The 27,705-nt window shown below is 39.9% G+C and overlaps 2 protein-coding genes across 2 annotated transcripts in view; both read right to left on the reverse strand.

The window, feature by feature from the left end:
- Positions 1-3,559, reverse strand: part of rab38b (RAB38b, member of RAS oncogene family) — an 8,896-nt gene extending 5,337 nt beyond the window's left edge. The window contains exon 1 of the mRNA XM_020639880.3: positions 1,010-3,559. Within this exon, the coding sequence (XP_020495536.1) occupies positions 1,010-1,238 (229 nt within the window). The 5' untranslated portion in view covers positions 1,239-3,559. The remainder of the gene's footprint in view (positions 1-1,009) is intronic.
- Positions 3,560-3,700: 141 nt separating this feature from the next.
- On the reverse strand, positions 3,701-26,518 carry grm5a (glutamate receptor, metabotropic 5a). Its single transcript, XM_020639827.3, has 18 exons — positions 26,359-26,518; positions 25,495-25,782; positions 25,267-25,400; positions 23,702-23,963; positions 22,819-22,933; positions 19,609-19,858; positions 14,075-14,310; positions 13,832-13,953; positions 13,619-13,743; positions 13,365-13,533; positions 12,148-12,274; positions 11,448-11,565; positions 10,643-10,829; positions 9,653-9,811; positions 9,435-9,560; positions 9,112-9,294; positions 8,800-8,969; positions 3,701-7,171 (listed from the first exon to the last, which is right to left on the reverse strand). The coding sequence occupies exons 2-18, from the start codon at positions 25,708-25,710 to the stop codon at positions 6,337-6,339; spliced, it is 3,534 nt and encodes a 1,177-aa protein (XP_020495483.2). The 5' UTR covers positions 25,711-25,782; positions 26,359-26,518; the 3' UTR covers positions 3,701-6,336.
- Positions 26,519-27,705: the final 1,187 nt, after the last annotated feature.

Raw genomic sequence — 27,705 nt, forward strand, 5'->3', positions numbered from 1 at the left:
GCATTTGCATCTAGCTTATTTTACACATCATGTCCTCTAAATGTGAACTTTGACGAGGACAAAAATGCTGTCGTTCGCCTCAAGACTAAGAAGAAATGGAAAATCTGACTAAATGGATTGAGAACTTCCTCCTTTCATGCCAGAGGAGGACAACCATGCACAGTTCTGTGACAGCAGTGTGAGACAGACACTAACGCCTCACTCACACCACCTGACACGCTGTCATTCAATAAATGGTGCAAGTGGTGGTCATGGCGCAATTCAAAAGCTTGAAAGGACATTTAAGAAGAATATGTCATGTTGTTTCTCTCTGGTTTAAAGCAGGTAGTCAAGACTAAATCAGACGCGTAATCTCATTTGGTGGGTCAAAATGAAGCTCTTGAAGCATGTGCCTGCATGTGTGTGCTGTAATTATGTTTGTTTTTTATTTAGACTACAATGACACTCCTGTGACTGGCCTTTAAATCTTCCTCACATGGTTTATATTCACATGATGCAGTACCACACCTTAAATGAATGACTTAAAGAGTGCGTGCTGCTCATCCCTTATCAATGAGTGTGTGTGTGTGTGTGTGTGTGTGTGTGTGTGTGTGTGTGTGTGTGTGTGTGTGTGTGTGTGTGTGTGCGTGTGCAAGAGAATACTGTGTAAGTGTCAGATACCAGCTCTCCACAGTGACAGTACATCTTTCAGAGGATTTCATAATTTCACAACAGTCATGCCTGTCCATTTCAAAGAAGGTATTATCTCCTTGGCCATCAATTTTCTCCTTAACTCAACCAGCCTTGCGACACAGCTTTTTGACTTTTCATTGAGACTGTGGTTCTTTGCATGCCTCACATTTTAACACATAAACATTTAAAACCCCACATGGTGCACAATATGAATGCATTATACCCCATTTTCACTCTGCATATAACCCTGCAGATGATCAGATGGTTTATATTGAGTTTTTATTGTGACCCCATAGAATGATAACGATATCCAGTTTCAAAAATAAAAATTCTTCACCTGCAATGTCCCAAAGTTGAAGCCTGATAGTCTTTGAGTTCCAGTTGAGCACCTTCAGGGCGAAGTCCACCCCGATGGTGGCCCTGTAGTTGGTGGAGTAGGTCTGATGCACGTACCGCCGGATGATGGAGGTCTTCCCCACCCCCAGGTCCCCGATGACCAGCACCTTGTACAGGTGCTCCTTCCGCAGGTTCTGCATGCCGTTGCTGTACGACGAGATGTTGGTCATGCTCACCCCACTTCAAACAACTTTCAGCAACTTTGACGCGCAATGAGTGAGAGAGTTTCAGCCTTCACCCCCAGGTCCTGATCCCTGCGTATCTCCCGTATACGTGTTTAGGACCCGCCCTCCCGGCGGGGAAGTGTGTGTGTGTGTGTGTGTGTCGGTGTGTGTGTGCTGTGCTCGGGAGCTTGTGACCTCGCCTCGTCATCCTGAGGAGACGCGCAGTGCGCACGGGTTTCCGTAGGCGCTTCGTAGTGGACTAGTTCCTGTTCTAGAGGGCTTCTTTAGTGCAAAATACTTTTCACATTATGCAACTGTTGTCATGTGTTAACCTTTTGTGGGTTGCGAAACAGTCTGGCCAGTTTCTTGCTCTTTTTTTTTTTTTTTTTTGAGAAGTGTCCTTTCAAAATGCCAAATTTAAACTCCTCACAGTTAGTCCGCATTATCTGACCTGAAGAGGGAAAACTCCTAAAGGACACCTTCATACTGTATGCTGCTTATTTAAACAAAGCCATGGTGCAGTAAAGGAAGACCTGTCAGTTAGATGTCAAACTATGCTTTCACTGAGATGGGATGGGCGAATCAATGTAACCTAAATCAAGTGGCATTTTAGGCAAATCCTCATCTATGCAGGCCACTCTTTCAAAAAAGAAGAGCAACACTTGGAATCTAACAGCAAGTAAAGAAGGAAAAAATAACTCATTTCTTTAACAATTAATGATGGCTCTCCAATTAGGCTACTACATCATAGAGCGTGTATTTCACTGCTTTGCACAAGGCTCTGTGTAAAGGCATTGGTACAAAAATATTTCAAAAGTTGTAGTTCACAGACACCAGATGGCTAACATTAAACCTACTCAAGCCACAGCTTTACTAAATTAGATGTTTTGGAGGTTAAATACTCCAGAAAAAAGTTACAGCAATGAGACAGCTTCAGATATTATTAACCCAACTTAAGTAAAGAAAACAAGTACATTCAGACAGAGGCAGTGTCTTCCCTAGTCCTGTACCTTCAGCCAGGTTGGCAGCCTTGTTTCATCATCATCATCATCATCATCATCATCATCATCATCATCAACCTTTATTTTAGTTCTCGGAGAGATCATTGAGGGCGACCCTCATTTACAATGATGCTGAGAAAACATACATAAATGATAAAACAACGAGTGTGCTGAACAGTAACTGTTCTCTGTCCTCCACCTAAGTGACAAAGTGAAGTCTCTTTTGCAGGGCCGTTCATGAGGGGGGTAAAAGGGGGAACATTTTCTACCCTGAATAGCGAACCCTTGAAGAATCACAAAATTGATCATCATTGAAATATTTGGCAGTTAGTTTTCTTCTGAATGGTAATTATTGCTTCTTTTTTGCAACTCTTACCCTGACATCCTGCTGCACCTTGCCTCTTCGTATAGCTTTATGTGAAATCAGGGAAATTGTACTTTTGTTTTGTTTGCACACTGCTTATGCACACAAAGTATAGCAGCTGAACCGTTTATTTTCAGTTGCCTTCATTAACACGTACATGTATGCCAAGCCAGTGATGAGTAAGGCTGTGATTATACATATGCTTCTGTAAAAACACCACCCGTGTGCTATAGCTACAGATAGCAATGTTGCCCATGTGAGATGTAATTGTGTGAAATCTAAATTGGTTTGTAAGAGTCAGGGAATATCATGAATTTCCTTCAGGTTGAAAACAGTAACTTCTGACTGCATCAGTTTAGACTATTGACAAAGTTCAGCTAAAATACATCCTGAAGGTTTGAATGTTCAGTGTTTGCTGAAGGTGTTAATTAACTTTATGGTCATTTTGAGTCTGGAGGTTGTTATACTGCTGTATCTCTATCAGTGCGGGGGAAGATAATACCGTCATCACATCTCAAGGACAAACAATGAGTTTTTCCATTAAAGCACTTCTCTGTCCCCCGACTCATCAAAGCTATTATGCTCAAAACTTTGCCCACCATCTTCTGAATATTAATTTTCCTGTTCAACTTTACCGCATAGGAAATTATCTCACATGTTATTTAATGAAGAGTGCCCTAGAAACCCTGTTTCCTGTGAGGTTTATTAATTATCGCACTGTGATTTGACACAATTAACTTCTTATTTAGAAAAGGCTCATAAGTAACATAAGCTGAGGAAGTGTAAAAATAACACAGCACACAGTTGACGTGTTGGCGTGAACAGGAAACGTGACTAGATAAATTGTAACAAGCAATCGGATTTTAAGAGTCATTTAGAAATAGCCGACACTTGCAAAATCACAAGACTGTTTCAGTACCAAACTAGTATTATAAAGAATCATTTTCAGGCCTTTTCTTCCATTTAGAGTAATACTTGGTTTTTGATTAGTAATAAAACATTTCTAAAATTAAGATAAAGAAATTCATGTTTTGTGATCAAAGTCATTTTCCTTTGATGGAAAAAAATAGCATTTTAAATAAATCACAGATGATTGTAAAAAGAAGGTTTTGCAGAATATAAACCTTTAATGCAGCACAAGTCCAAATACTAAGTTTTGACTTTCTGAAAGGCGACTGGCGACGTAAAACCAGGACAAATGTCATCTGTAGATAGTCTTTAAACTATTAGCTGAAATTGTAATATATGCACCTGATTTCAATTTCAGGAGGCACTAACGTGCATGCAAATAAGACAATTGTCCTGGTTGATTTTAACATTAAAAAACAGCTTAGAGAACACATTCCTGCTCAGAAAAACATCAGATAAAGAAAAAGACGGCTGCATATGTATATCATAAGTTACATCTGCTCGCGGGTGAATCCATACTATCATTAATGTGCATCTGTAGAAAGGCCAAAACACAGACACAGACAAAAGGTATACAGGAAAAGAATATTTAGTGAATAAGTGCATGCATAAGAAAAATCTCATGAAATATATTAAAAGAATGGCTGAAATGCTTTAGAGAATCACAATGGGCTCACAGTAAAAATGTGCCCAATAAAACACAATGTAACTTACAGCAGGGAGATATTGACACGTACAGTGTGTAGTGTGTAGGTCAAAAGCCAAGCTGGAAACAAGCTGTTTTTTTCCCCAGCAATTAATGCTTGAAATCCTCTCTCCCATCAAAACTAAGATGAAAAACATATAAATATGAAAAGTGACATAGTGTTTTTTTTTTTCTAAAATTGCGTGAAGAAATTCATGTATTGTGATCAAAGTGTTCCTACAATGAGTAGCATTTACAATAAATTACAGATTATTGTAAAAAAAGACGGTTTTACAGGATATAATGAGACACAAATCTAAATAATAAATGTTATCTAAATGGCCAACAGGGTACCCCCATGAACAGCCTAAACACGTTCTCAGGTGCGCGCGGTTGCAGGAACAAACCACAAAAAATAAATAGCCTGTGGCACACTGAAAATAACTTTACTATATTTTTTTGTGAGCGAACAACGAGTTTGGCCTGTAGCTTCCTCAGGTTCGCCCAGCACAATCACAGGGCATACACAGGTGTGTTAAATACAAATGGTCATGTGACCATTTACCCGCCGGCGTTGTTCGCTCAAAATGAAATATAGTAAAATTATTTTCAGTTTGCCATGGACTTTTGATTTACTAAATAATAAATTTGAAGTTTCTGAAAGGCGAATGAAGACATAAGAATAAGACAAATGTCTGCTGTAGATAACTGTTGGCTTACATTTCAGGAGGCACTAACCTGCATGCAAATATGGCAATTGTCCAGAGAGATATTGGCACGTACAGTGTCTAGGTAAAAAGCCAGGCTGAAAACAAGCTTCTTTTTTTTGTTGTTGCAATAAACGCTTGAATATTGTTACATACTTCCAGTTCCCTCCTCTCCATAAAACGTCTATGAAAAACATATAAATACCACTCATATAGAATAACATTGCTACCGTATCTATTAATCTTAATAGGCCTGACGTGTAAAATATCCAAGAGTATTACACTAAAGAGTGCAAACAAATGTTGACATCATGCAAACTGGAAACAGAGAGTGGTGCTCGTTTGGCAGGTAGGAGCTGACGTCAGAGAGTATTTTGGTTCAAACAAATCCTGAGGTGGAAGATCAGTTTGGTCCACTTCAAAAGACAAGTTATGGTACATTCAAATAAGTCATATCATAAATAATTAAATAAGACATCCAAATAGTCCATAAGGTCTTTGTGGGTATAAACACCTGATGTTGTGTCCATTGAGACATTGTTTTAAGTTCCCCTCGGATGTACTGTCCTCTTTGAATAAAAGTGGTTTTGTTCTCAGTAAATATTCTGCTTGAAATGTCATTGAGTCATTTCCTCTCAACCTGCCTCTTGCTTTGAAAATTCAAGCATCTATACACTTCCTCCTTTAGCATCACAATATAAAACGCTCGCCTAAAGGGAAGGAAAAAAGGGTACAGGCAAAGTTATTAGAGTGTTTTTTCCCCCTGGACAGATACTGATACAGAGTGTATACCATCTGCATCCATCTATGTTTCAAAGTGTTTAAGATAATGGCAGTTTACAAGAAAACAAAAAGTGACAATATACTGAGAGAGCCAACAGAAATACTGTGGTATGAGCAAGAAAAACAAACCACTAATCGCATTTAATCAACAAATCATCTATCCTTAGTCATCTAATGCCTTACCTCAAAAAAGAAAATGCCATTCTATGATTACAAATATGAGCAAACCTCCCCCAGAAAACTTCTTATAACAACTCCATCAATCCCCTCTTCTTATGTTTAATAATCATTTTAAAATGACATAGTCTCATCAGTACTTCTTTGGAACATTGAAAGTTTTAAACCAGTCAGAAACCTCTTTGAAATGTCATCCAAATGCCCGTGTGATGTTTCAGTTCCAGTGACAAAAGATCAAGCGCTGACATTGATAATATATTCTACATTGACCCTTTGCAGTCTTGTATTTCTCTCTCGTCCCTCTACATTTGGAGGCATGTGTAGGTGTATCAAGTAAGACAAAAATGCTTAAATATTCAGAATATCCACACGTAGAAAGGCATCCAAGAGTTCGGTCGAGTCCGAAGCTTGTACTTTTTCATGAAATAATCCAAATGAAGGAGAAACGACGAGGACAAAAAAAGAGCAGCGAGATGATTTAAAGAGAGGAAGAGCTCTGGCTGTAGTGTCTCAGCAATAGTTGGTCATATTCAGCCTCAGAGGCCGGCGACATTGAGTGGGTTGAGCTGCTGTCAGAGCTTAAAGATGAGTCTCTAAATGGTGACGGAGGCGTCAGAGCCACCAGCTCCTCCATATCCTTTGCTCTCCTGCTACTCAGATGCTCATAAATCTTACCCGCTGGTCTGTTCTCGCAGTAATTAGAAACTGGAGCGACCTCGGCATACGTGGTGACCGTGGAAGGAGCTTGTCTGCCCCTGGATGCGAGGTACTGTGGTGGGCAGTTGGCTGCGTCTGCGGCAGGGGGCTGAGGGGTCGTGGTAGCGGTGCTAACGGTGACTCCCCCCGGCAGCATCATGGTGTTCAGCTCACTGATGTTGGCGGTGAAGCGGTTAACTACGCAGCTGATTTGGTCCATGATGGTGGTGCCCTGGGGCTGTCCGCCGATCATCCCCATGCCGATGTCACCCACGCCTATGACGCTTATGTCCCCGCCGTCCACCATGCCGACGCCCTGACCGTTTTCCCCGCCTCTTCTCCTCACCTCTGCGGGATGCTCGGGGACGTAGGTGGGTAACGGTTCCTCTCTGTCCTCTCCTGGCTGGAAGCACGGCTGAGATGGCTGTGGCTCTTCATACTGCTCTATGACACCTGTGTCTGCAGGCGTGTCTGCACCTTTAGAGAAGGGCTTTATGATCGCCGTCTGGTTCACCTCCACTGCTTCTTTCTTCTTGACATGGAACGACATCCTCTTCCAAAGATTGGGCCTGTGCCTCTGCTCATTCTGCCCCCATGTCACAGATTTACCATTGGAGCTGCAAAACATATTAAAGACACAAGGCATTAAATTGGTTTACCATGGTTGAATTATGATTCGAAAAATGTCTGATCTAATGAGGAATTCTGCACGGTGTGCTACAGAATCAGGAGGGAGGGCTACCAGGGTCTTTAACCCTTCACTGAAAGAGGCTGAGTCCCCCCTGAGCACCCAAAACCTCAAGTAATTTGTGATGAACCTTATTCAAGCAAAATAAACTGTAATACATTGTTATAGAGCTATCTACATAAAAACACATTTTAATAATCATATTCAAATGACATAATGACATTTCATTAACATGAGTGAAGATGGCCATTGTCCTTTTCTGCTTGTTGTGCATTTTGATTCGTTGTTTTGTAATGTTGCATGTGGGATTGTATGATAGGGACAACATAAACATGCATTACTTTAACAGTGATGGAGCGGCATTAAACTGTAAGTTCGCGTCACAAGCTAAAGCTAAGCTTCTTCTGCCATGTGCTCTGTGCCTAGCCAGCAGCTGGCAGGTGGTTACATGCTGCTGTAACAATAGATGAAGCCTCGATACAATACTTATCGCTAATGAGCGCAACAGTTGTTTTTACTAACGGCTGACGTAAATCCACAGATACTTTTTGTTGTTGCTTTCATTTGCATTGTGGTTGTTTTCAATTCTTGGAGCCGTTTTATCTGCATTCAATTCTCAGTAGTGAAGTGTGTGAATCATCGTGCTTGCATATTAATTGTGCATGTAATTAAATCTTCGTTTTGTAGTAATATTGATTATAATTTGGTTCGCACAAAATCTTTAGCACACACAATCCACCCTCGATAGCTCCCTCCAATCACAATTCCCCTTGCATTACTGTACATCTTTTAAAGAGATACAAACTGTATGTATTGTTACATATTTCACATTTAGAGAATAATCTTCGCCATCTACTCTAAGGTTCTTGTTCCACTTCTTCTCGTCAGTGTTTCTACCATCCCCCCTTCTACCATTCACTCTCTGTGTAATTTTACATCTCCCTACATTTTCTTTTATCTTCCCTAGAAAGAGAAATCCTTAAAGGCAGCGGGGTCTCCGCTGGGAGTACTTAACCCAAATGAGGTAGCCCTTTTTTTTTTTTTTTTTCAGCTCATGGAGCAGTTTTCTCAGCAGATTTAGCCTGTTGTGGTGGATTCAGCTCATTTACGGTCGAAGGACCAAGTAACATTCTTGGCAATAACTCAGCAGAGTTGTTTTTGTTCCTCTATGCAAGAGCTGCTACACAAAAACAACAATAGTATGTGGCTGGTAAGAGATTCATTCCGATTGTCAAACCAAGGAAAGTGTGTAGTTTTATGAGACTGTGCCATGTCTGCCACTGCAAGCGAATATTCTCTTCCACTTCTAACTAGACTTCATCCTTTTGTCTCTAGCACTTTAATGAATAAAAACCTTTACAAAAGTAACATTCTGAGTGATTTTAACGCAAACCAAGATTGTGCTGGTAGCGTTATTGATAAAGTGATGTGACAAAAACAGCTTGAAAAATGCAGTTAACATACTTTGATAACACAGCAATCAGACACAGGTGTTTCATAAAGTGAGTGTGCATTTATTCATTATTAGCTAAATACCCCCTCAGTTCCTCCATGTACCTGACATCATCCTGCGCTGACCCACCGCGTCTGAAAAAGTTGGCCATGCTGCTGGAGGATTTGCCGGTCTTGGCAGCCTTCTTGGCGTCACCCACGTGCATGCGCACCACTGTGGATGTTGTGAAAGCACTCCGGACATTTTTCTCAGGCTTGGCAAGCATGATGTACACCTGACCAGTAAGAAGGCGAAAAAAAGTAACAACCAGCAGAAAGATGAAAGGGTACAAAAATGATATCAGATGAGGGGAATAGTCTTTTATGAGATTGTGTTTTATACTGTAACTCTAATGCTGTGAGATGTACTTTCCTTACCTTTGGAACAAACATGCAGCAGAGAGCAACCGTGGCACTGAGGCTGACACTAAAGCACATGGTTATGATCTTGTAGTTGGAGCCAAAGTAAATAGGAACAAAAGCCAGCCAGATGATACAGGTGGTGTACATGGTAAAGGCAATATACTTTGCCTCGTTAAAGTTAGCCGGAACATTCCGAGTCTGAAGGAGAAAAGTGGAAATGAAACTTTTAAAGCAGAATAAGTTGAAGCAAAGAAGAAAAAGTAGCATATAGAAAATAATATAGGGAGAAGTATAATGGGGCAAACTGGTGCATTATCAGTAATGTCATATTGAAGTACCTTGAAGGCGTAGAAGGTGCAGCTGAGGATAAGCAGGCCATTATAGCCCAGAGGCGCCACCACCCCCAGAGTGGTCATATTGCAGATCAAGTGGACCTCTCGGATACTCGGGTAGTCATAGATCACCTAAGAGGGGAGACAGGCAGGGGTCGCTCTATTAGTCTAAGTCAATGCAAATGAGCATCCCCCACATTTTAAAAAAACATATACGCACAAACCTGTGGTGGCTCTATGATGAGAAGTGCCACAATAATCCCGAGCTGCAGCAGTATGAGTAGGAAGGCGATGACCAATTGTGCGCAGGCGGACATGAAGCGCGGCTTCTTGGTGCAGATCTTCTTCTTGCTGCCTGCCAGGATCCGTGCTATTCGGTTGGTCTGGAATCGAAAATAGATCAAATGGTTATGCAGGCTTCACATGCATCGACTGTGGATAATACCGCTCGCACTGATTCATAACAATAATCCCCTTTTTCAGTTCCCAGATCTCAAACAGCCACCTCAGCCCACACTAGAATATCTCCCTGACAATTGGCCATCATCCAAACTCTGGAGGTAGCTTTTCACATTTCCCTTATTCTCAGATGGCCTGAAACAAAACCTTCAAAACATTGATCTGTGATAGTAGACAAGTTGTCTGATCAGATGTTGTTGCACAAACACTTTAATTAGACAGTTAGTAACCATTTAAAATACCTTTGCTATGTCAATGTTAAAGTTTTTTTAAAATGTATTCAAGCACTCAGAGATCAACCTGCTCTGCCAAAAAACATCTGTTTATAATATAGTCTCATATGCAACATTTCTTCCAGGCTGCTTACACACTCCTCTTGGTGAGGGTCCTACACATACATAATACTACACACTGTATGTTCCTCCTGTGTGTCCTCCACCTCCTCAGTGAGTGTGTGTGATGAAGCAGTAAGGGCTCTTCCACAGCTACATTTAGGGTTGATTTTGCAGTTTTATTCTGATGCTTCTAATCATGATCCCAACATCCTCTTTCATCTTAAAATGTGTCCAAAAATGGGCGACAGATTGACGTAATATGGTTTTTCTGAAAAAGTAAGATATCAGATAAACCTGGTGAATGAACAATAAGCGCTTTAACTGACAGATATTTGCAAAAAAGTGAAACAAGACAGTTACCTATACTAAATCGAGGTGTGTGTTAATCTGTGTACAAATACTGTAATGCATATACTGTACCTTAGTGACCAAGGCAGAGTAGCTCATGGCAGGTGACAGGCCGATTCCCAGGCGCTGCAGGTAGCAGTAGACTATGTGAGGCTTGGCGATAAGGCTGAACGTGCACAGGTAGCCCAAACATATTCCAGCCAGGATGATGTAGCAGAGCTCACGGCTGGAAGACTTTACCACAGGGGTGTCCCAAAACCTACAGGTAGATCAAACTTAAGTTAGTCAAATATAGTTGGGTGAGTTAAGGACTTTACTTGCTCCTTGATACTCAAACAAGTTTGTATTTATGACACTATTTTTAGATTTCATATCTATAGATAAATTATTCATATCAGTTAATATTAATGTAGACATCTGCACCAAGACATACTGCATACCACAACATAAAAAAATGTCTTCTATATTTTGTGTTTTATGGACACATCAAAATTCATTTTATAACACATCAATCTGTTGTTTTGACCCATAATTAGTTCCATTTTTGGATTTTGTGTAACCAAACTAAAATGTGATATTTTGACCCCGTTTCACAACAACAAGCTTAAGTCTTTTCTTCTTATAAGTGCAAAGGTTACTCATATTAGTCAATGTGGTAACCAATGATGGAGATGAATTCAATAATCCAGGATAAAATTCAGTTTGTGTAAATAAATCAAAACAGGTAACACTAACACTGGGTCAAAGCACCACCATGATGGTTGTCGTTCAAAGGGTGTCGAAAAAAGTTGACCTATTGTTGTTAAGAATGCATATCACTGATATTATGGATTTGACTGTGTTTAATGTAATTTATATTGCACAGTGTAATAATTACTTGATAAAGACAGAAGTAACAAAAAGTGTGGCCAGGAGCCCCAGACAGGCAAAGACCACTGCAGCGATGGGCTCTGGATCCCCCCATTGCACGTATTGCACCGGGATAGGCTCACAACCTGACGGACGAAAGAATAGTAAAGGATTTGAATTCATGTGTTTGCATGCAGCTTGATGTGGATGCAGCAAAAATGGACTCATGACTAATTTACACACTCATTCTGAAGCTACGTTTTATCCATTGACTAAAGGGATCAGAGAGAGACAACAGAGTGATGAAAGGATAAACACTGCTGATCTGTGGAGAATACAGCTATGATACAAGCTTTATGTTGTTGTTTTTTTTGCAGGAGGTGATAATTATTGCAAGAGACAACAAGTGTTTATAAAGTGCAGGAAATTGATTTTTTTTTAAATGTTGTTACAGAGTTTTTAGATTTGAAACCTAGTTTCAGCCAAATCCTTCATTCATGTTCTAATATCTCTCTCCAGTACACTACTTTTCTACATCAGTGAGCGAGTCTTAGCCAGGAGTGTTTTTCAGTTTGTGGTATGTGTGTGTGTGAGTGTGTATGTGTTAAGTAACATGTCAGGGGATTTTGGGTGCATTAGAAGTCCATGACCCAGATCCTCTGGCTTGTTTGAAACTTTTTTTCTTTTTCTTTCAAATAATAGGAGACACATGAACAAAGTGTGTTTACCAGTGAGGTCGTCTGTGGGCCAGGAGCCGAGGAGACACGCTCGACATGTGTACTCATCAAACACAAACTCGTTGTCCTTGCAGGGAGTGCAAGTCCAACAGCAGCTCACCTCTCCTTTACGGATCACCTGCAGACAGAGACAGACACACACATATACACAAAGCGGTATGAATGGGCAGACAGGTCTCACAGCTCCAATGGCACTTTTCTGTAGCTAATCTTACACTCTGGCTGCCCTGCAGGCCAGGGAAATGAAATAAGGATTTCATCATCATGGGATCACAAGAAAATAAAGGAAGATGTTTTGAAAAGCTTAGGTCCTTGAACGCCGATATGGAGTAAAAAAAAATGCTAATTAAAGCAGAGAAATGGTCAAGTTCTATGTCCGTACATAAACTGGTGTTGTAATTATTAATAGGTCCATCTGGGTTTCCCCTGTGGGCTTCAGCTTCTTCTCACAGTCTAAAGACATAAAGGTCAAGGGATCTGGACACTGTAAGCTGTCCTTGCGTGTGAACATTTGCTTTGTACTTGCCATGTGATATCAATCCTTGGACAGCCTGAATTGGTTGATGAAAAGGAATACAGGTGTAGCGGGAAAGTGGCAACTTTAAAAGAATATGTATGTTTTTTTTCTGCAAAAATGTGTAAAATTGCTCAGTTAGCACAGATTGCAGAGCAGCAGGCGGCTTGTAAAGCGAAAGCTTTGAAAATGGGCCTCACAAGCGTATGCATCGGTTTAGTATTTTGAATTCCTTACAAGCTTCCACATTAGAGGGAGTCGGTGATGAGTGTGTAGGAAGGGTTTAATGATGGAGACTTCTGGGATGATAAAGAAGAGGCAGACATCAGTGTTTTCCTTGATTTGGAAGGGATGCAGGGAGTTACAACAGCCCAGATGGGACATGATTAAGGCTTGAACAAAGAGCTTTACTGTGTCCCTGGTCGGGGACTTGAGGATCTGATTGGACCAAATGTTTTAGATTGCAAACTTGTGGAACCAAATCAAGCTCACTGTGTGGGTCTTGCTTCACAGCTTTTTTTTTTGTCCAGCAAAGCTGTGAAATGTTCTTCTTTGGTTTAAAGTGCAGCATCAATGTATGAAACCATGTATTTTGGTTCGAGGCTATAACAAAATAAGCTGCAAATATGTATGCATGCATTCATGCAAATAAAAAGTGTAAGAACAGTTTGCGTTCTGCAGTTTTTGTGCGTACCTTTATCTGTGCCTTCTGGCAGGGTTCAGAGCAGACTGACATGATGACTTCACTTTCATTACTCCAGATTTCCTCATCGTTCATTTTCAGGCCACCCTGATCCCAGCTTCCCACATGGATGTAAGCGTATTCCTCCTCACCAATGTGCTTGAAGTTCATGATTTCATACCTGAGGGACATTCATTATATGCATGATACATTTTAAGAATTGATATATATTTTTTTCTCTTCTTCCCTCTCAACATGCTCCTTACCTGCCAGGTGAGTCTCCGTTCTCGTCGAAGAGGATGGCCTCCCCAGATACACCAGTGAAGTTGGTTTTCATCAGGAATTCCAGCAGCTTTCGACCATCAATGGGCCTCATGTCTTCACACAAACCCTGGAGCCGGATTAAAAGCAAACATGTTCAGAGCTGTCGTACTGAATCTGAATGCTTTCAATTGAATTGCGATTTATTTTTGTCACACCTTATATCCTGGACAGAGGGTTTGCTGCATAGCATGCAGGCCATAAGCCATGGAATAAATGGCGTTTATCACAAAACCCATCTTGGTGTCTTGGGCGTACTGATGGCGCAGCGACTCCCTCCCTGTGGAGAAGACTGAGCTGCTCATGCTGAGAAATCTTCTAACCCTAAACTGATGGCGTGAATACAAACAAGAGAAGTACTTTAAGGAGCAGTGTAAATGTGATGTCTGCGTTGTTCTTACAGGTGCAGGTGCGGTTGAATATGTTGCTCTCCTGTGGATGTCCCCTCAGCCTGCACTGGAAGCGATGCTGCCAGAACTCAGGATACCAGGGATTCCTCAGGTTGGAGTCGGGTTTCAGGTTCAGGTAATAATCATCAAACCAGGTCACATACGCCGACTTTAGCTTTATAGTGATTCCACCTGCTGCCTCCTTTTGGAAACCATCCGTGACATCATACCTGTCCGCCCAGCCATCACTGCACACGAGGAGAAAAGGTACAGCAGGTTGTTAGCTGGTGAAATAATTACTCCAAAATAACACACATTTCTTTATGTACGTATTTATTCTAAATGTTGCCTGACACAGATATTCTTCGTATTTTCTATTGCTTTTTTTTATTAAATCAGCATTTTAAATTGTAGGATACATAGAGGCATTTTTTGCATATATAACAGCTGCCTTATTCTTACACAGAGTCCACTCAGTATTCACGAGCATCTTGGTAAACTGTTGCTCAAGATTGCATTGCACAGCGAGATTTGACTGTTTACATAACTCTGCTGCCTCAGCAAGAACTGATGAAAAGCTTTTATTGTCTAGCATTTATAAGGAGCCTTCTGTAGAGCTGACATGAGAGCAAATGATCCAAAAGCATAACTCCATAAATCTGGAAACTGAGTATGATGTCAGAGTTAGAGACTTTATTGTGATTATGTATTCTGCACAGGGAGACAGCTCCCCCTCCCTTTACTAACAGTTCACTCATTCACTGGGGTTCTACACTTAGCTGTGGACCTGGTTTACTCAGTGAAACATAACTTAGTGTATCTTTGCATAGCCCAGCTTTAAGCTAAATACAAGATTAGGGTACAGCAGATTTGTATTAAGATCAAAAAAGCACCCAGTTCATGATCACAGATTTTGGAGCCTATAGGCCTGCTGTAAAAAAAAAAGTTTAATCTGTGCTAATTACCACATTTAAGAGCACTATTTGCACAGATTTAAGGAGACAGGTGGTGCAGAGAGTTACAGTAGAATAAAATATTTATTATGATGTGCTAACTCAAGACTAAGAGGGTGATGAAAATAGAAAGTATTTGCTCTCATATCCAAGTTAAAAATTTTGAAGTGATTTTTTTTTATTATGTTCATGTGCAAAGATAATCTGTATAAAACTTCAAGGCTCAAAGGTTGGTGCAAGAGGACTTGGCTAGCTTTGACAGAGAGCTAGAATGTCTTTTCTTTCAAATTGCTGATTTGTGATGTGTGTTTTATTTTTTGTGTATTACTTTTATGGTCACATAACTTTGTTTGCAAAGCTTATGTGGGACTCTGAAGGTTCATTTGTGTGAAGTCCACTGAGACGCATTTGTATTAAAGAGCTTATTGATTTACTTGACCTTAACAACTTCAGAAAAAGATTTTTTAGTGCACATGCAAGTCCTCATTATAGAAAAACACTTTTCTTATAACCCAATCTCTGAATGTATTTTTAATTCTGAAAAGTCCAAGCAAATATTGATTTGTTCCTCAAAAATGTCAAGTCAATTACCATTTGGCTTTGTTCTACAGAGTATATATATATATACGCCTTATGCGTACCGATACAAAGCAGACCTTGTGCTTAATTAGCATTAAACACCAGACACACAACGGCAGACTGCAGCGTCTGCAGACACATCTGTTCTGACGTTCAAAAACATTGAGGGCTTTGACTCAAAAGGCTATTTCATCAGTGCGCAAATGTTCTTCTGCTGTCTATTATTATCTCTCCCTCTGGACGCGTGTCTACAATCAACAACAGCGTGCTGATTACACCTCAACACATGTGCATACATGTAAACACGTCCACCCACTGACACAACCAAATGCACTCCTCTCTTTCTAACTCACAAAAAAAGGAAAATAAGTCATTTTTGAAAACTTATAACTCCAGTGAACAGAGCTGGAGTTATACAACAGCAATGTGGGTGGATTTTGTGTGATGCCTGGTTCTCTGGTTGAGGTAGGAGATCATTTCATAACTCATCCTTAGAGAAGCGAGCACAGAAATTGTACACTGCCATAAAAAAAGGATGGGAATGGATATGAAAAGCATAAAGAGCTTTGACACTGGTTAGTTTGAATCACACTTGAACGAGAGCTTTGAAACCCACACATGGACCTGGTAGGTCAATATGCTGTTTGCAGTGTGTTGGCTGCACCACCTACAAGCCTGAAGACATGCACAAGTGTGTGCTTGTGCTCTTTCTCTCTCTCTCACAATAATGATCAACTTCCAGCCAGATCTTTTCTGAGTGCACACTAGAACTCTAGAGTGGCAGGAACTTCAGGCTGAAAATATTTATATCTCTAAAATGAAACTAAACAAGATGTGAAAATGTAAGAAAAAGTGAAACAGCTGCCAAAAATGAGCTGCTGTGTTTCGTGAGGGGCTTCAACAAGCAGATGGCAGTACCTGCTGATGGAAAAGCTGATAGGAATCAGGTGGCTTTATGAGTACTTGAAACATTAGTGGGTCAGAGTAAGCTCAGTGAAAAAAGACCCCATTTCAGATAAAACGAACTAAGTTGAACTAAACATGGTCTAACAATGACTTCAGGATCAGAGGAAGTAAATTGTAATTTTCTCAATTTAAATATTTTTAAAATTTCAGATAGGAGTCACGTTTGATATTTCACAACAACATTTTTTTTTAGAACTTTTCCAGAGTTTAAGGTATTTGTAGTAACATAGCAACTTAATTGAGTGGCACTAAACTTTAAAGGTCACATATTATGAAAAACACACTTTACCATGGTTTTCAAAAAGTAATGTTACCCTAGTCTGTCTACAAACCCCCCCCCCCCCAATTGTGAGAAAAGTCATCTCCACGTTTCCAAAAATGTGTGCTCAAACAGGCTGTTTGGAGGTTTTCCCTTCATGACATCACAAAGGGAAGTAACCCCTCCCCCAGGTGAGTGACACTCCCGCAGCTAGCTGTTTGTTCTGCCCTCTGAGTCCGTCTTTCCCCAGTATGCAAATCATAGCTCTCAGTGACGCCTGGAGGGCAAAAAGAGCTGAGGAAAGCAGTGGCTGCTGTTGAACACACTGTGGAGCTGCAGCACGGGCTTGATCATTTTTCATCTCTTCAAAACGACCCAAGTTTAAATCAACTGATGACCATAAAAAAAACTAAGATATTAAGATTAACTTCAAGTTTTGGGCACTTGCGACCTTTATACAGCACACAGGACAGCATTTCAATCTAGAAACATGGCAAAGTCCTTGCCAGAACTTAAACACGGTTGATGTTTACTTTTATTTAGAGGAGAATCATTCCCCTTACACTGCTGCAGGAATAAAGCCTACAGACATACGGACAGCTTTACTGTGTTTTCGATATGGATGGGTTAATTACCCTTATGGTTTGGGAAGAGAAGGGCAAGAAATTTATTATCAAAGCGTAAGTGAGTGCTAATTAGTTTGCATTAGCAAGTTAACGTTAACATCAGGATCACTGCCATGCAGCTGTCACATTCAGTCAGTGTTCTTGGGTCGTAATGTTAGTTATAAGGCTGTAACACTTTGCTCAAGTTAACACAATATTTTAAAGCAGGATTAGAAGAAGTCCATTCTTTTGTTCTCTCAGATGAGCTTAGCGGTTAATAGCATCAATCCACAATCTCCTCTCTGGGTTGGGGTTTTCTCTTTCTCAGTTTAAATTCTAAGTTTACCATATTCACCATCTTAATTTAAGTTTGTCAGCATGCTAAAATGTGTGAATTAGAATGAAATACAAAGCTTAGGCTAGGACTGTCATAACATTTCAGGTGTATGGAAATAAATAAGAGGCGTTCATAACACATCTGAAAAGTGAACTGACTACTGTCCTTTGATCGCATTACCTACTTTAGAAGTGGAGCTCCTCCACCAGGTAACTGAGCACATTTTAGCTAATCAGTGATAAACAGTCAGTAACTTCCTAATGAGAAACCTAATAATTGACAATGAAAGCCTCAAATACACTCAGAATAATATACCTATGGTCATTCAACACTTCTGCACTGGAATATTCGGTTCATCTGCTACTTTAGCACATAACTAAATTTGACAGCCTGGACAAAAATAAATAAAAAACTGGCCTGAACACAGGATGTGCAAAGAACACTGTGACACAAACACCTATTTTGGCTGTAGCTGCATTGCTAGATGCAAAGTCAAATACATACTGAGGGAACCAATTACTCAGTACCAAATGAAATGGCAAACTTTCCAGCAGTTACGCAGATATTTCATATCTTTAATGACAAAAAACAAACATGTCAACATGTTGCTGTACTTTCAAATGTCTGTACATTATTTCATTAAGCCACCCAATTGTTGGAAAAAAAAACAAAGTGGGTAATAACACTCTGAGTATCTTAACTGTGTATTGTCCAAGGGATGTGTGCAAGAATTTCATTTCTCCATCTATTTTTGTACAGTCAAGCTGAAGGCCGACATTGGCATGAAAACAGCAGTTCAGAACCAGCTAAGGCAGTGCTGGCAACTGAACAGAACAAGAAAAAAAACCCTCATCTGCTGCTTCAGTCTCTCCTTTTTCTGAAAATGTAACACAAGCACATATCCACTGCACACTAACAGTACACAAACCATGGTGCAGGTGAACAAACTCAAACACAAAGTCCATGGTGAATTTGATAATTTGGTGCTAAAATCTAACTTTTAAAGGGCATACATTTTTATATGTCACATAGTAGTGCAGTCTAATGTAAGAGTGCCTTAAAGCATGAGCGTTAAAAGAAGCACCAAGACTCAAATAAAACTAACCTCAAACAAACATTTAAGAAAATGACCTTATATGAGAACATGACAACAGCAAAACTGTGTAAAAGCCCTGTATAGTAATATGGCTTATAGAGCCTGGTGTTTTGCAATATGTAGTTCAAGGTTATTTTATTTTTCCTGCCGTCACATTTGAGCGACAGCCTACATATGTGGCTCTTAATGAGTAGAGGCATTTATAGAACACCACGGACGAGAGAGAGCAAGAGAGCTAAACCTTAAAATAAGACATGTCAATCTCAGACTATGAGAGACAGAGTGAAAACTCCTGCTTTCTTAATGCCCCCTTTTTCGACTAATTGTAACATTTTGTTTTGTACTTTAAATGTGGTCTTCATTTTCTAATTCAAAGTTTTCACCATTTAAATGTTTGAATGTCTAGCCAAGCTAATAAAACACAGAGTAACCCTGCTGTGGAAAAAATGATTTAACTTCTATGGAAGTGTCATGCAACTTGTTTGAAATTTGCTCTCTGAAAACGTTAATTCAAAATTACCTTGATTTTCCGTTACGAAGTGGATGTATGTGATGAAGATGAAAACACGGATGATGATGAGACAAACACATCTTGTCTGCTGATGGTACTGTAGATATCTGGAGACACTCTGGATTGAAAATGAATGCAAAACACACACACACAAAAAAACTCAAGCACAAGTTTGTTAGTCATTTCTTTTGGCCCCCTTAAAAAAATCATGAAATCCATTTCACACAATCCTCCGCTCACCTGCCAACCAGCAGAAACTCCCCCACCAGGCGCTGTCGTCTCATGGCCATCAGTATGCCTCTGACAGTCATGCCCTCGCAGAAGCAGGCCACCACCCTGGCTTTGGGCAGATGGGCTCGCAGCTTTTGCAACAGCTTATCGAAACCCTGTTCCCCTGCGTTGCTATATATCTTATCAGAGTGGGCGATGCAGATCCCCTCCTTTGCTGCCATGTCTTTAAAAGCCTCCATACCACTCTCTCCATAATTACCTACAGAGGAGGAAACATTAAGGGAATGGTGATACATACAATAATGCACGCAAATCATCTGGGGTTTGTCACCTTATTAAATGAAGCAAACAAGCCTTTGAGAATGTGATAAAATACTCTAGTTGCCAGGATTCTTTAAGAGAGCAGTTTAGATGCATATACACTGGGGCAATGCCAGCTCACACTTGAGAATCAGGTAATTTTGTTCCCATAATGGGAGCAGTCAGGGGTTTGACTCCCCTGTTTTTGCTAGAAATTAGGTCACCTACTTTCTGCTGCTTTGCAAGAGTGCTCTTACTCTGGTCACGTCACTGGTTGAGGCGTCCTTTTCATTACTCCATGTGATTTTTTCCTGCCATATGTGGCATGCCTACTCGAGTGGTAACACAGTCGTGCTTTTTTAAACTTTATTTTCACCTTGAGTCAACCTCCTGCTAAGGTTGCTGATGATGCTGCCCTATGTTTGGATTTCAATTATTACAATTTCCTCTTTCATATATCTTTCCTTTTATTTTTCACTCTTCAAGAGGCCTTTTTTCCCCTCAATGAAGACAACATGGGCCTTAATTACAGATATCTTCCCAAGATTTTTCTTAAATTTCTTCTGAGGTGGATCCTAAAGAAGTCTTCGGTGGATTCATGCAAAATTGTTAACACCTGTGTTCTTAAATGGATGATTTCCATTCCCCCATTAGCTATAAGCTCAAGTATGTTTTTCCTAATTAGCGCAGATAATCGTTATTTTCCATACAAGGGCATAAGACTGAGACACACAGAAGTCACACATGATTGAAAAGAGAAGTACACAGACATCAGGACTGCCCAAAGTAAAATCTAAAAAGGATTGTGCAGAGGACATAAAGTATAAGAAATACTATTCTAATTTAAAGTACATGTAGTGCTGCTCGAAATGAAGCCTAAACAGGCTAAATTAAGAAAACACAATGATCTAATTTTGTCCAGGCATGTCCGCATTCAAGTCTGCGTAAGAGTGCTCTCAAATTTTTTTTAAATTTTGGTCATAGCTATGAACAAACTTTCCATTCACATTGGTGAATGTCAAAATCTTCTTGAAAACTGCCCAAGTGTGTTTCAAGGACAAATTTCTTCCTACAGACAATGTTATTAAGAATGAGTTTGTCGCCTACAGGTGAAGGCAAAATGAAATCTTAAAGCTACAGTACAGTGTTCAACACTTCCACAACCTGTGATTTTCAGTATATATGGATTATTTGCATCTCAACCTGACTAGTCATATAAACAATATAATGAAATAGAAAGCCTTTCACTGTCAGAGTAGCAGCAGCCCTGGTTGATGTGTAAATGTTAGAAGGACACTGGCGCACATGATATTAAAAAAACACTCTAACCGACAAAGCTCGTCTCGCACCATTAAAAAAGAAACACATAAATGTATGAAACAACCACATCCTGCCAAACATATGAATAATAAATCCAGAATAAAATGAATAAATAGCAAGGTAAAGTGTCGGCTTAAAGTTAAAATACTTTGTAGCTGATAATTAGGGAAAGTTAATGTCACTTCTGAGTTATTCATCTTTCATTAGTTTATGCAAATGCATGCAAAGTAAAAAGCAAAGTGTGTCTGCACTTTAGAAAGACTTCAGCACACTAAAATGTGTATTAATTATGCATAAAATGAGTTGTCTCTGAAATAAGCAGAACATTTGTACAACAATGTCTGGGTAGTTTTGTATAGGATAATAAAAATAAACAATCCAATGTTGTACGTATAATAACATACATAGCAGCCATGTGTTACTAGGCCAATAGTCTCCAGCATAGTTGTTAAACTGAAGGGCTTTTCTTTCATGACAAGACGTTTTAAACCACAAAAAGTACCTTTGGCATGCAAAAGAACTTTTAGAAATCCTTCTCTCTAAAGCTTTGGTATTATACATAATTAACAGGAATGATAAGGTTTGGATTTAGATCTTATTCTTATCAAGACAGATTAATATAAAAACGTATGTTCTCAGTCACTAAGAGGTTTAAAGAAAATGGTGTGGAAGTGGAAAGTAACAGTATGGTATATTGAGGTTGATGCTGATACCCTGTGCTTGGTTTCTAGATAGATTAAGGATTCAGGGACGGAAACCTTTACACTTGTGGTAATCCATGTGTGGTAATAATGCCTACATAACTCAACTACAGAGTTAGAGATCAGCCTTTTATCTGCACTGTATGATGGAGTCACTTGAAGCAAAAATGTAATACATAGCTTTTTTAAAAAAAGCTATAGATAGGACAATAAACATAGAGTTATTAAATGTGAATCTGATATTTAGCAGCTGCTCCAAGAAAGTGTCCACTGGCTGAAACCAGTGGACAGAGCTCCACGACAGCCAGAGAGTTCAAAGCCAATAGCAGATGTTCCCAGTGAGGCTTGGCCAATGATGACCAGCATTACAGAGAATAAATAATCAGACTTCAGTTTATTTACATTTTATATTCATGGCATGATTATAAGAGCCCCCAGAGTATTGTGAAAACTCAAATCGGAGGTTTGAAAAGAGGAGTGGGTGTGTGTTTTCTTTTTTGTGCTCGTCTGTGTGAAGGCTTCTTTTTGGCTCCCGTGTTTCTTGCTGCGGCAAGCTTTGCACACAAAGTTACATGCAATTGGATTTGGGGCTTTTTCTACAATGATGCAAGGTCACAATGTCAGGGAGTAAAAGTATAATGATTCTCTTTTAGCTCAGTCAGGCTGAGAACTATAAAAACTGAAACAAAGAACTGCATGTAGATACATGTCTTTCTCCATCTCTGACCAATTGTCTAAAACATTCTCCCCATAAAGATCCCTTTATTTATATTAGACCTTAATATGTATCCATAACACTAATGAACATTGTGTGTTATCATGATGTAAATGTTGTTAACGAGTAGACGAGAAAGAGACAAAAACAGAAGGACAGATATAAAACAGTAACACACATTACCCTCTGTGTGTATAGCAGACACGTAGCTCCAGTTGTATCTCTTGACGATGTCCACCATGGCTCTGGCCTGTTGCATATCTGATGGCACCACCCTCATGAAATATTTATACAGGCTCTGGGGAAAGTAAAATAACGTACAAATACTTCTTCACTGTACTTGAGTAGGATATATTAGGCATGACAACTTCTTACCTCCTACATTTTAACAAAAAAAAACAAAAAAAAACATACAATTTTCATTTCACACATTTCAAAACCAAAGTTAAAATTAAATCATTTCTATTTTACATCATTGAGGTCCAATTTCCACCTTAATGGTTGTTTAATTTAACTAGTCTAGTAGTCTCCCAGATATGAGGGTGGCTCAGATTGTTACAGAAACAGCTGGTGAAAATATATGCTATGAGCACTTTTAAGCACCTGTACTTTTTAAGTTATCCTTCAGTGAAGCTGAAAGTTCAAAGTACTTCTGCTTGGTTGAAGAATGTGTGTACTTTGCCATGTAGAAGTTTTTATTTGATTACTGTGTCATACATACATATGCCCAGCCTGCATGGGGTTTACACGACACCATGAATTAAAACGTTCCAGGGTCAACGTGCATAGTAGGTCTATTCATTGTGATAGAATTGATCATATAAATATAGAATTTGAGACCCTCTACTTTGTTTCACAGGCATCCAAAACTAATTTTCCACCAATGTTATTATACGTGAAATCCATCAGGATGTTCGCTTTTACTTAGCTGAATTACTGGAGAAGATGTTACAGTAACGAATATGTCAAATCTGCACTGATTTAATGTCCCACCAACTAGTGGTTTGCTTTTATTAAAGTAAAAAAGCCTCAGGTGGACGCCATTGTTTTTGTGGAGTGGTCTTACCTTGTCACTGAGGTCCATGCTCGTGGCCGAGTACGCTATCTGTGGGATGTTAAAGAGCTGGAGGAGATTTTGCACCTGGATGGCCACAGAGCTGGACCCTGGTCCAATCAGGCCCACGATGGGCTTCTTCCCCTGCATCAGCATGCTCCCTTGCTCTGCAGTGCACTTGCCCTGGTTCTCCTCCTCTTCGTTCGACACAAGCGTGTCCCGGATGAACTCGATGCTCTGCTCCAGTGCCACAGCAGAGTGCCAGCACGAGTCCCTGGTGAGGAATGGATGAGTTCTTATTGTTATTTGTGAAATAAGTGGATTCAGTGGATGATAGCTTGTAGTAGCCACTTGAGGAAGGAAGCAATTTGTAAGAACCACTTACTTACAAGAACTTAACTACAGCTGAATTGAGGCTTTAGTAGTTCTTAGTCAGTTAAATCCAGAAAGTATCTTCAAAGGACATTCCTAAGTACTTTTTTTTTTGCATATATTGTTTCCTTTGATGGTGTGTCTTTTATGAGCTGAAGCTTATTTAGAACATTTATCCGGTTAATTTTGTCCCCCATAACTTACAATGTAGATGAGTTTTCAATGTAACCCTCATCACCACTCACAGAGAGGAAAAATGATAGCAGCAACCAAAAACTTCTAACATACTGTACTTATTGGAATTTCCGAGCCGTAGAAGCTTTTAGTCCAGGCAGTGTCTTTTTGACACACTTTGATTCGTCATAGATTAAGAATCCCTTGTAGATTTGACTTGTGGGTCTCAAAGCCTGAAATGCTGATTTACTGCAGGTCATTGGTAGTGGACTTGTGCCTCTGTGTGGCTCACTTCATTAGCTACCCTATTAAATAATCAGTCTTCTCCTATAGGGCTTCCATCTCCAGCCACAGTTCACCTGTCTAGAACAAGTCCTCAGCAGTCTGCTGTCTCCCTGACGGTTTGTCCTCTCCTTTTAATGAAACACTGAATTTATTACTGGCACTTGTTAACTTAAACACATTTTCACCTTGCATACTTAACTGTTGTTGGCAGATGTGTCAGTTATGAAAGCTTGTTTTGGGTACTTTTAAGAGACCAGTGAAAGCTTTTTCAAACCTGAAATGACTGGCATTGAAAAATGTCATGAATAGATCTGTGCACCACTTCGCCTATGCTTGTCAAAGTGCATTTGGTAAAAGATGAATCCAAATAAAATGTTCCTCAATATTTTGATGATTATCTAACTGCTGGTGACACCTAACATCTCTGTAAAGTTCAGGCACATATCTTCTTTTTTTTTGTCCTTTCCTACTGTATCTGAATTTGCTCCAAATTGTTTAGAACAGTTTAAACTCCTGAGTTATATTCCAACAAGTTGGCAATACAGACTGTCTACATGATAAACAATATACTTTATTTACAGTCTATCTCTTATACTAACAGAAGAGCCAACATTTTAGCAGGTTAGCCCTTTTTTGTGTGATAATTCTTCATCATGGAAATACTTGGTCCACTCATCATCTAAGATTCAGGTCAATAACAATTAAAAGCTGAGGAAGAAAAAACAGTTTGCTGATTGGTTTCTGACCTGATCTCACAGCCCAGAGTGATGTTGGGGAGGATAGAAGGGTCTGCATTGATTCGATCCAGAGTGTGCATCATGGCCTCCACTCTCTGGATCCCGTACTGCTCTCGCACTGCACCACATTTTCGCTCATGAACCTGAACAAAATAGAGCCTAAGTGGATTACTAACGTTCATCACATGTGGAGTAAACGGGGAAAACACATAAACACACATACATGCCATAGCCTACCTTGTCTGCAGGTGGTTGGTGGTGGACTGAGAAGAGAGCCCCTATGATGATGTCCCCGGGGATGTGAGCCAATACCCTCCTCTCAGTGTTCTGGGCATAGACCCCCAAATGGTCTCTAATACCAAGCCAGCTTAGTATCACACACACAGCCAGCAGCCTCACATGTAACCCTTGAGGATGTCCCATCAGTGCGTTCATCCTTACACATCCTGCCATCCTCTGTCGTCTTAGAGCTCGGGGACAGATGAATGCTTTGTCTTTGAGGTAGTGCTGGTGAAGGTTAGATCTCTAAAAGAAAGGGAAAAATCTGAATCAGGTTTATGTCAAGGAGATCTTAACAGACTGTCCATTTGTTCTTTTTCATTTTGCTGCAAAACGCTTAGCATAGATATTGAATATGATACACTTTAAAAAAGGAAGTAAGAAAACATCAGCATTCCTATGCCAATAAAGCAAATCAAATTACAAGTGAAAATTGTGAAACAATAGGTGCATTATCACGCATTATGTCAGATAGGCTTAACATTAATGTAATATTAAATGACAGTAAATAATACAGTGTGTTAGCAGGTGTATGTTTAATAGGCAAAGACCAATACTTTATAGAACAGAACCTTTTCAGTCAAGTTAGTATGTTTTTTAGGCTACAGAGAAGAAAAAAAAAACCATTTGAAATAGGTGGGGGAAAGAAGAATAGACTACTCAGGCAGTAATATCACATTAACAGCCGCCCATGGTGATGCAAATAAGTGGGCTGGTGCTCCAATTATCAACACCCTACAGTTTGTTATTACACTCATTATCTCTACTGAATGTAAGATTTAATTTCAGCATATCCAAAGTAAGAGAAAAACTTCAACCGACCTCTCATTTGTTTGCAGCTTTGGAGATGCCATCCCTTCTGATCAGACCGTTTCCATCACAGAGGAAGAAGACGAAGAAGGAGAAACATCGCTGCAGGTTTCTGCTCAGGCTCACTCTGACGCCTGGCTACAGCAAACTGCAAATAGCAGCATATAGCCCGTTATTGGAACATGTTTGACTTACTGACGCACACGGAGGGGCCCCCCTCCTTCTCCACCACCACCCCCCTCCTCCACCTCCTACTCCTACTCCAAAACAGTGGAAAGCATGGAGCATTTCTCGTGACTAATTTGGTGTATCTATGGAAGGCTAAGGGAAGAGATCTGTACAGGTTTTGCAGGGACAACAGAGCGATACAAACGAATATGGTGAAAGCGCCTACAGTGTTGTTTAGGAGGAGTGTGTTATCAATTCATAGTGCAGCTGTGTTTCACTTGGACGTAAAACTTCCAACTGGCCTCCCTCCCTCCTCTTCTCTACCATCTTATTGTGACGGATATGAAATGGGAAATTAATCATTATTTAGACAAAGTATAATTGGGAAGTTTCGGCTCATACAGTGCCATCTTTTAGCTTACGATAGGCTACATATTACGCCAGCTGAGCTCTACCCAGTGTTTCGATTCATCGAGTGACCCTGTTAAATGGTGACTTTCAGCCGAACGCGCCCGTGGTTGTCGTAGTTGGAGGCTGAGTCTGTGTTAGCGAATGCCTCTTTCTTTAGTTTTCGTAAGAGACATCTAATCATCGTTTTTTTTTTCGACATAATAACTAAAAAAGTGAGCACCAAAATCGACGAGGCACTCGCAAGGGCAGCTTCTTATTCTCTCTGAACTGCGGTGTTGTAACTCCGTCAACAGCAACAGAGGCATTCGGCTGGAAGGCACCAGTTAATCGGGTCGCTCGTTCAACCGAAACACCGGAAGGAAAACCGGAATCACCCAACTTTTATTGTTAAACTGTCACTTTGAAATACCAAAACAGTAACCTTGAAAACACGTTTTTTTTTTATTTGGTATCGATTGTGTCTTTTCTTTATTGGCTGGCTGTTGAAGAAAAAGTTTGTGAAATAGCCTATATGCACAAATTTAGGCTACCACATTGCTAAGTTTAGTAGGCCTACGTGTTAGGCCCTATGGTTTGGCCAGGATAACACATTAATAAGCCTACAATTCAATGTAAATGTTTTCTTTTGAGTGAGAGATGTTTGGATAATCTAAACAAATTGAGGTCAAATAAAGTCTAGTTTTCAGATGTTTCTGTGAGAGGGGATTCCTAATTAGAGCCCAAAGAAAGGCACAATTAATATGTCTGTAAAAATGTGGTTTGTTGGTTGCCTTGAGAGAA

Source organism: Labrus bergylta, chromosome 14 (genome assembly GCF_963930695.1).
Source record: "Labrus bergylta chromosome 14, fLabBer1.1, whole genome shotgun sequence".
Taxonomy (NCBI): Eukaryota; Metazoa; Chordata; class Actinopteri; order Labriformes; family Labridae; genus Labrus; species Labrus bergylta.

Excerpts from the sequence above, each read along its gene's own strand:
- grm5a (XM_020639827.3), bottom strand. The coding sequence starts at position 25,710 with ATGGCAGGATGTGTAAGGATGAACGCACTGATGGGACATCCTCAAGGG. Across the intron at positions 23,964-25,266 it reads ACTCTGGGCTGTGAGATCAG|GGACTCGTGCTGGCACTCTG; the intron begins GTCAGAAACCAA and ends ATTCCTCACCAG. Across the intron at positions 22,934-23,701 it reads GCATGGACCTCAGTGACAAG|AGCCTGTATAAATATTTCAT; the intron begins GTAAGACCACTC and ends TACTTTCCCCAG.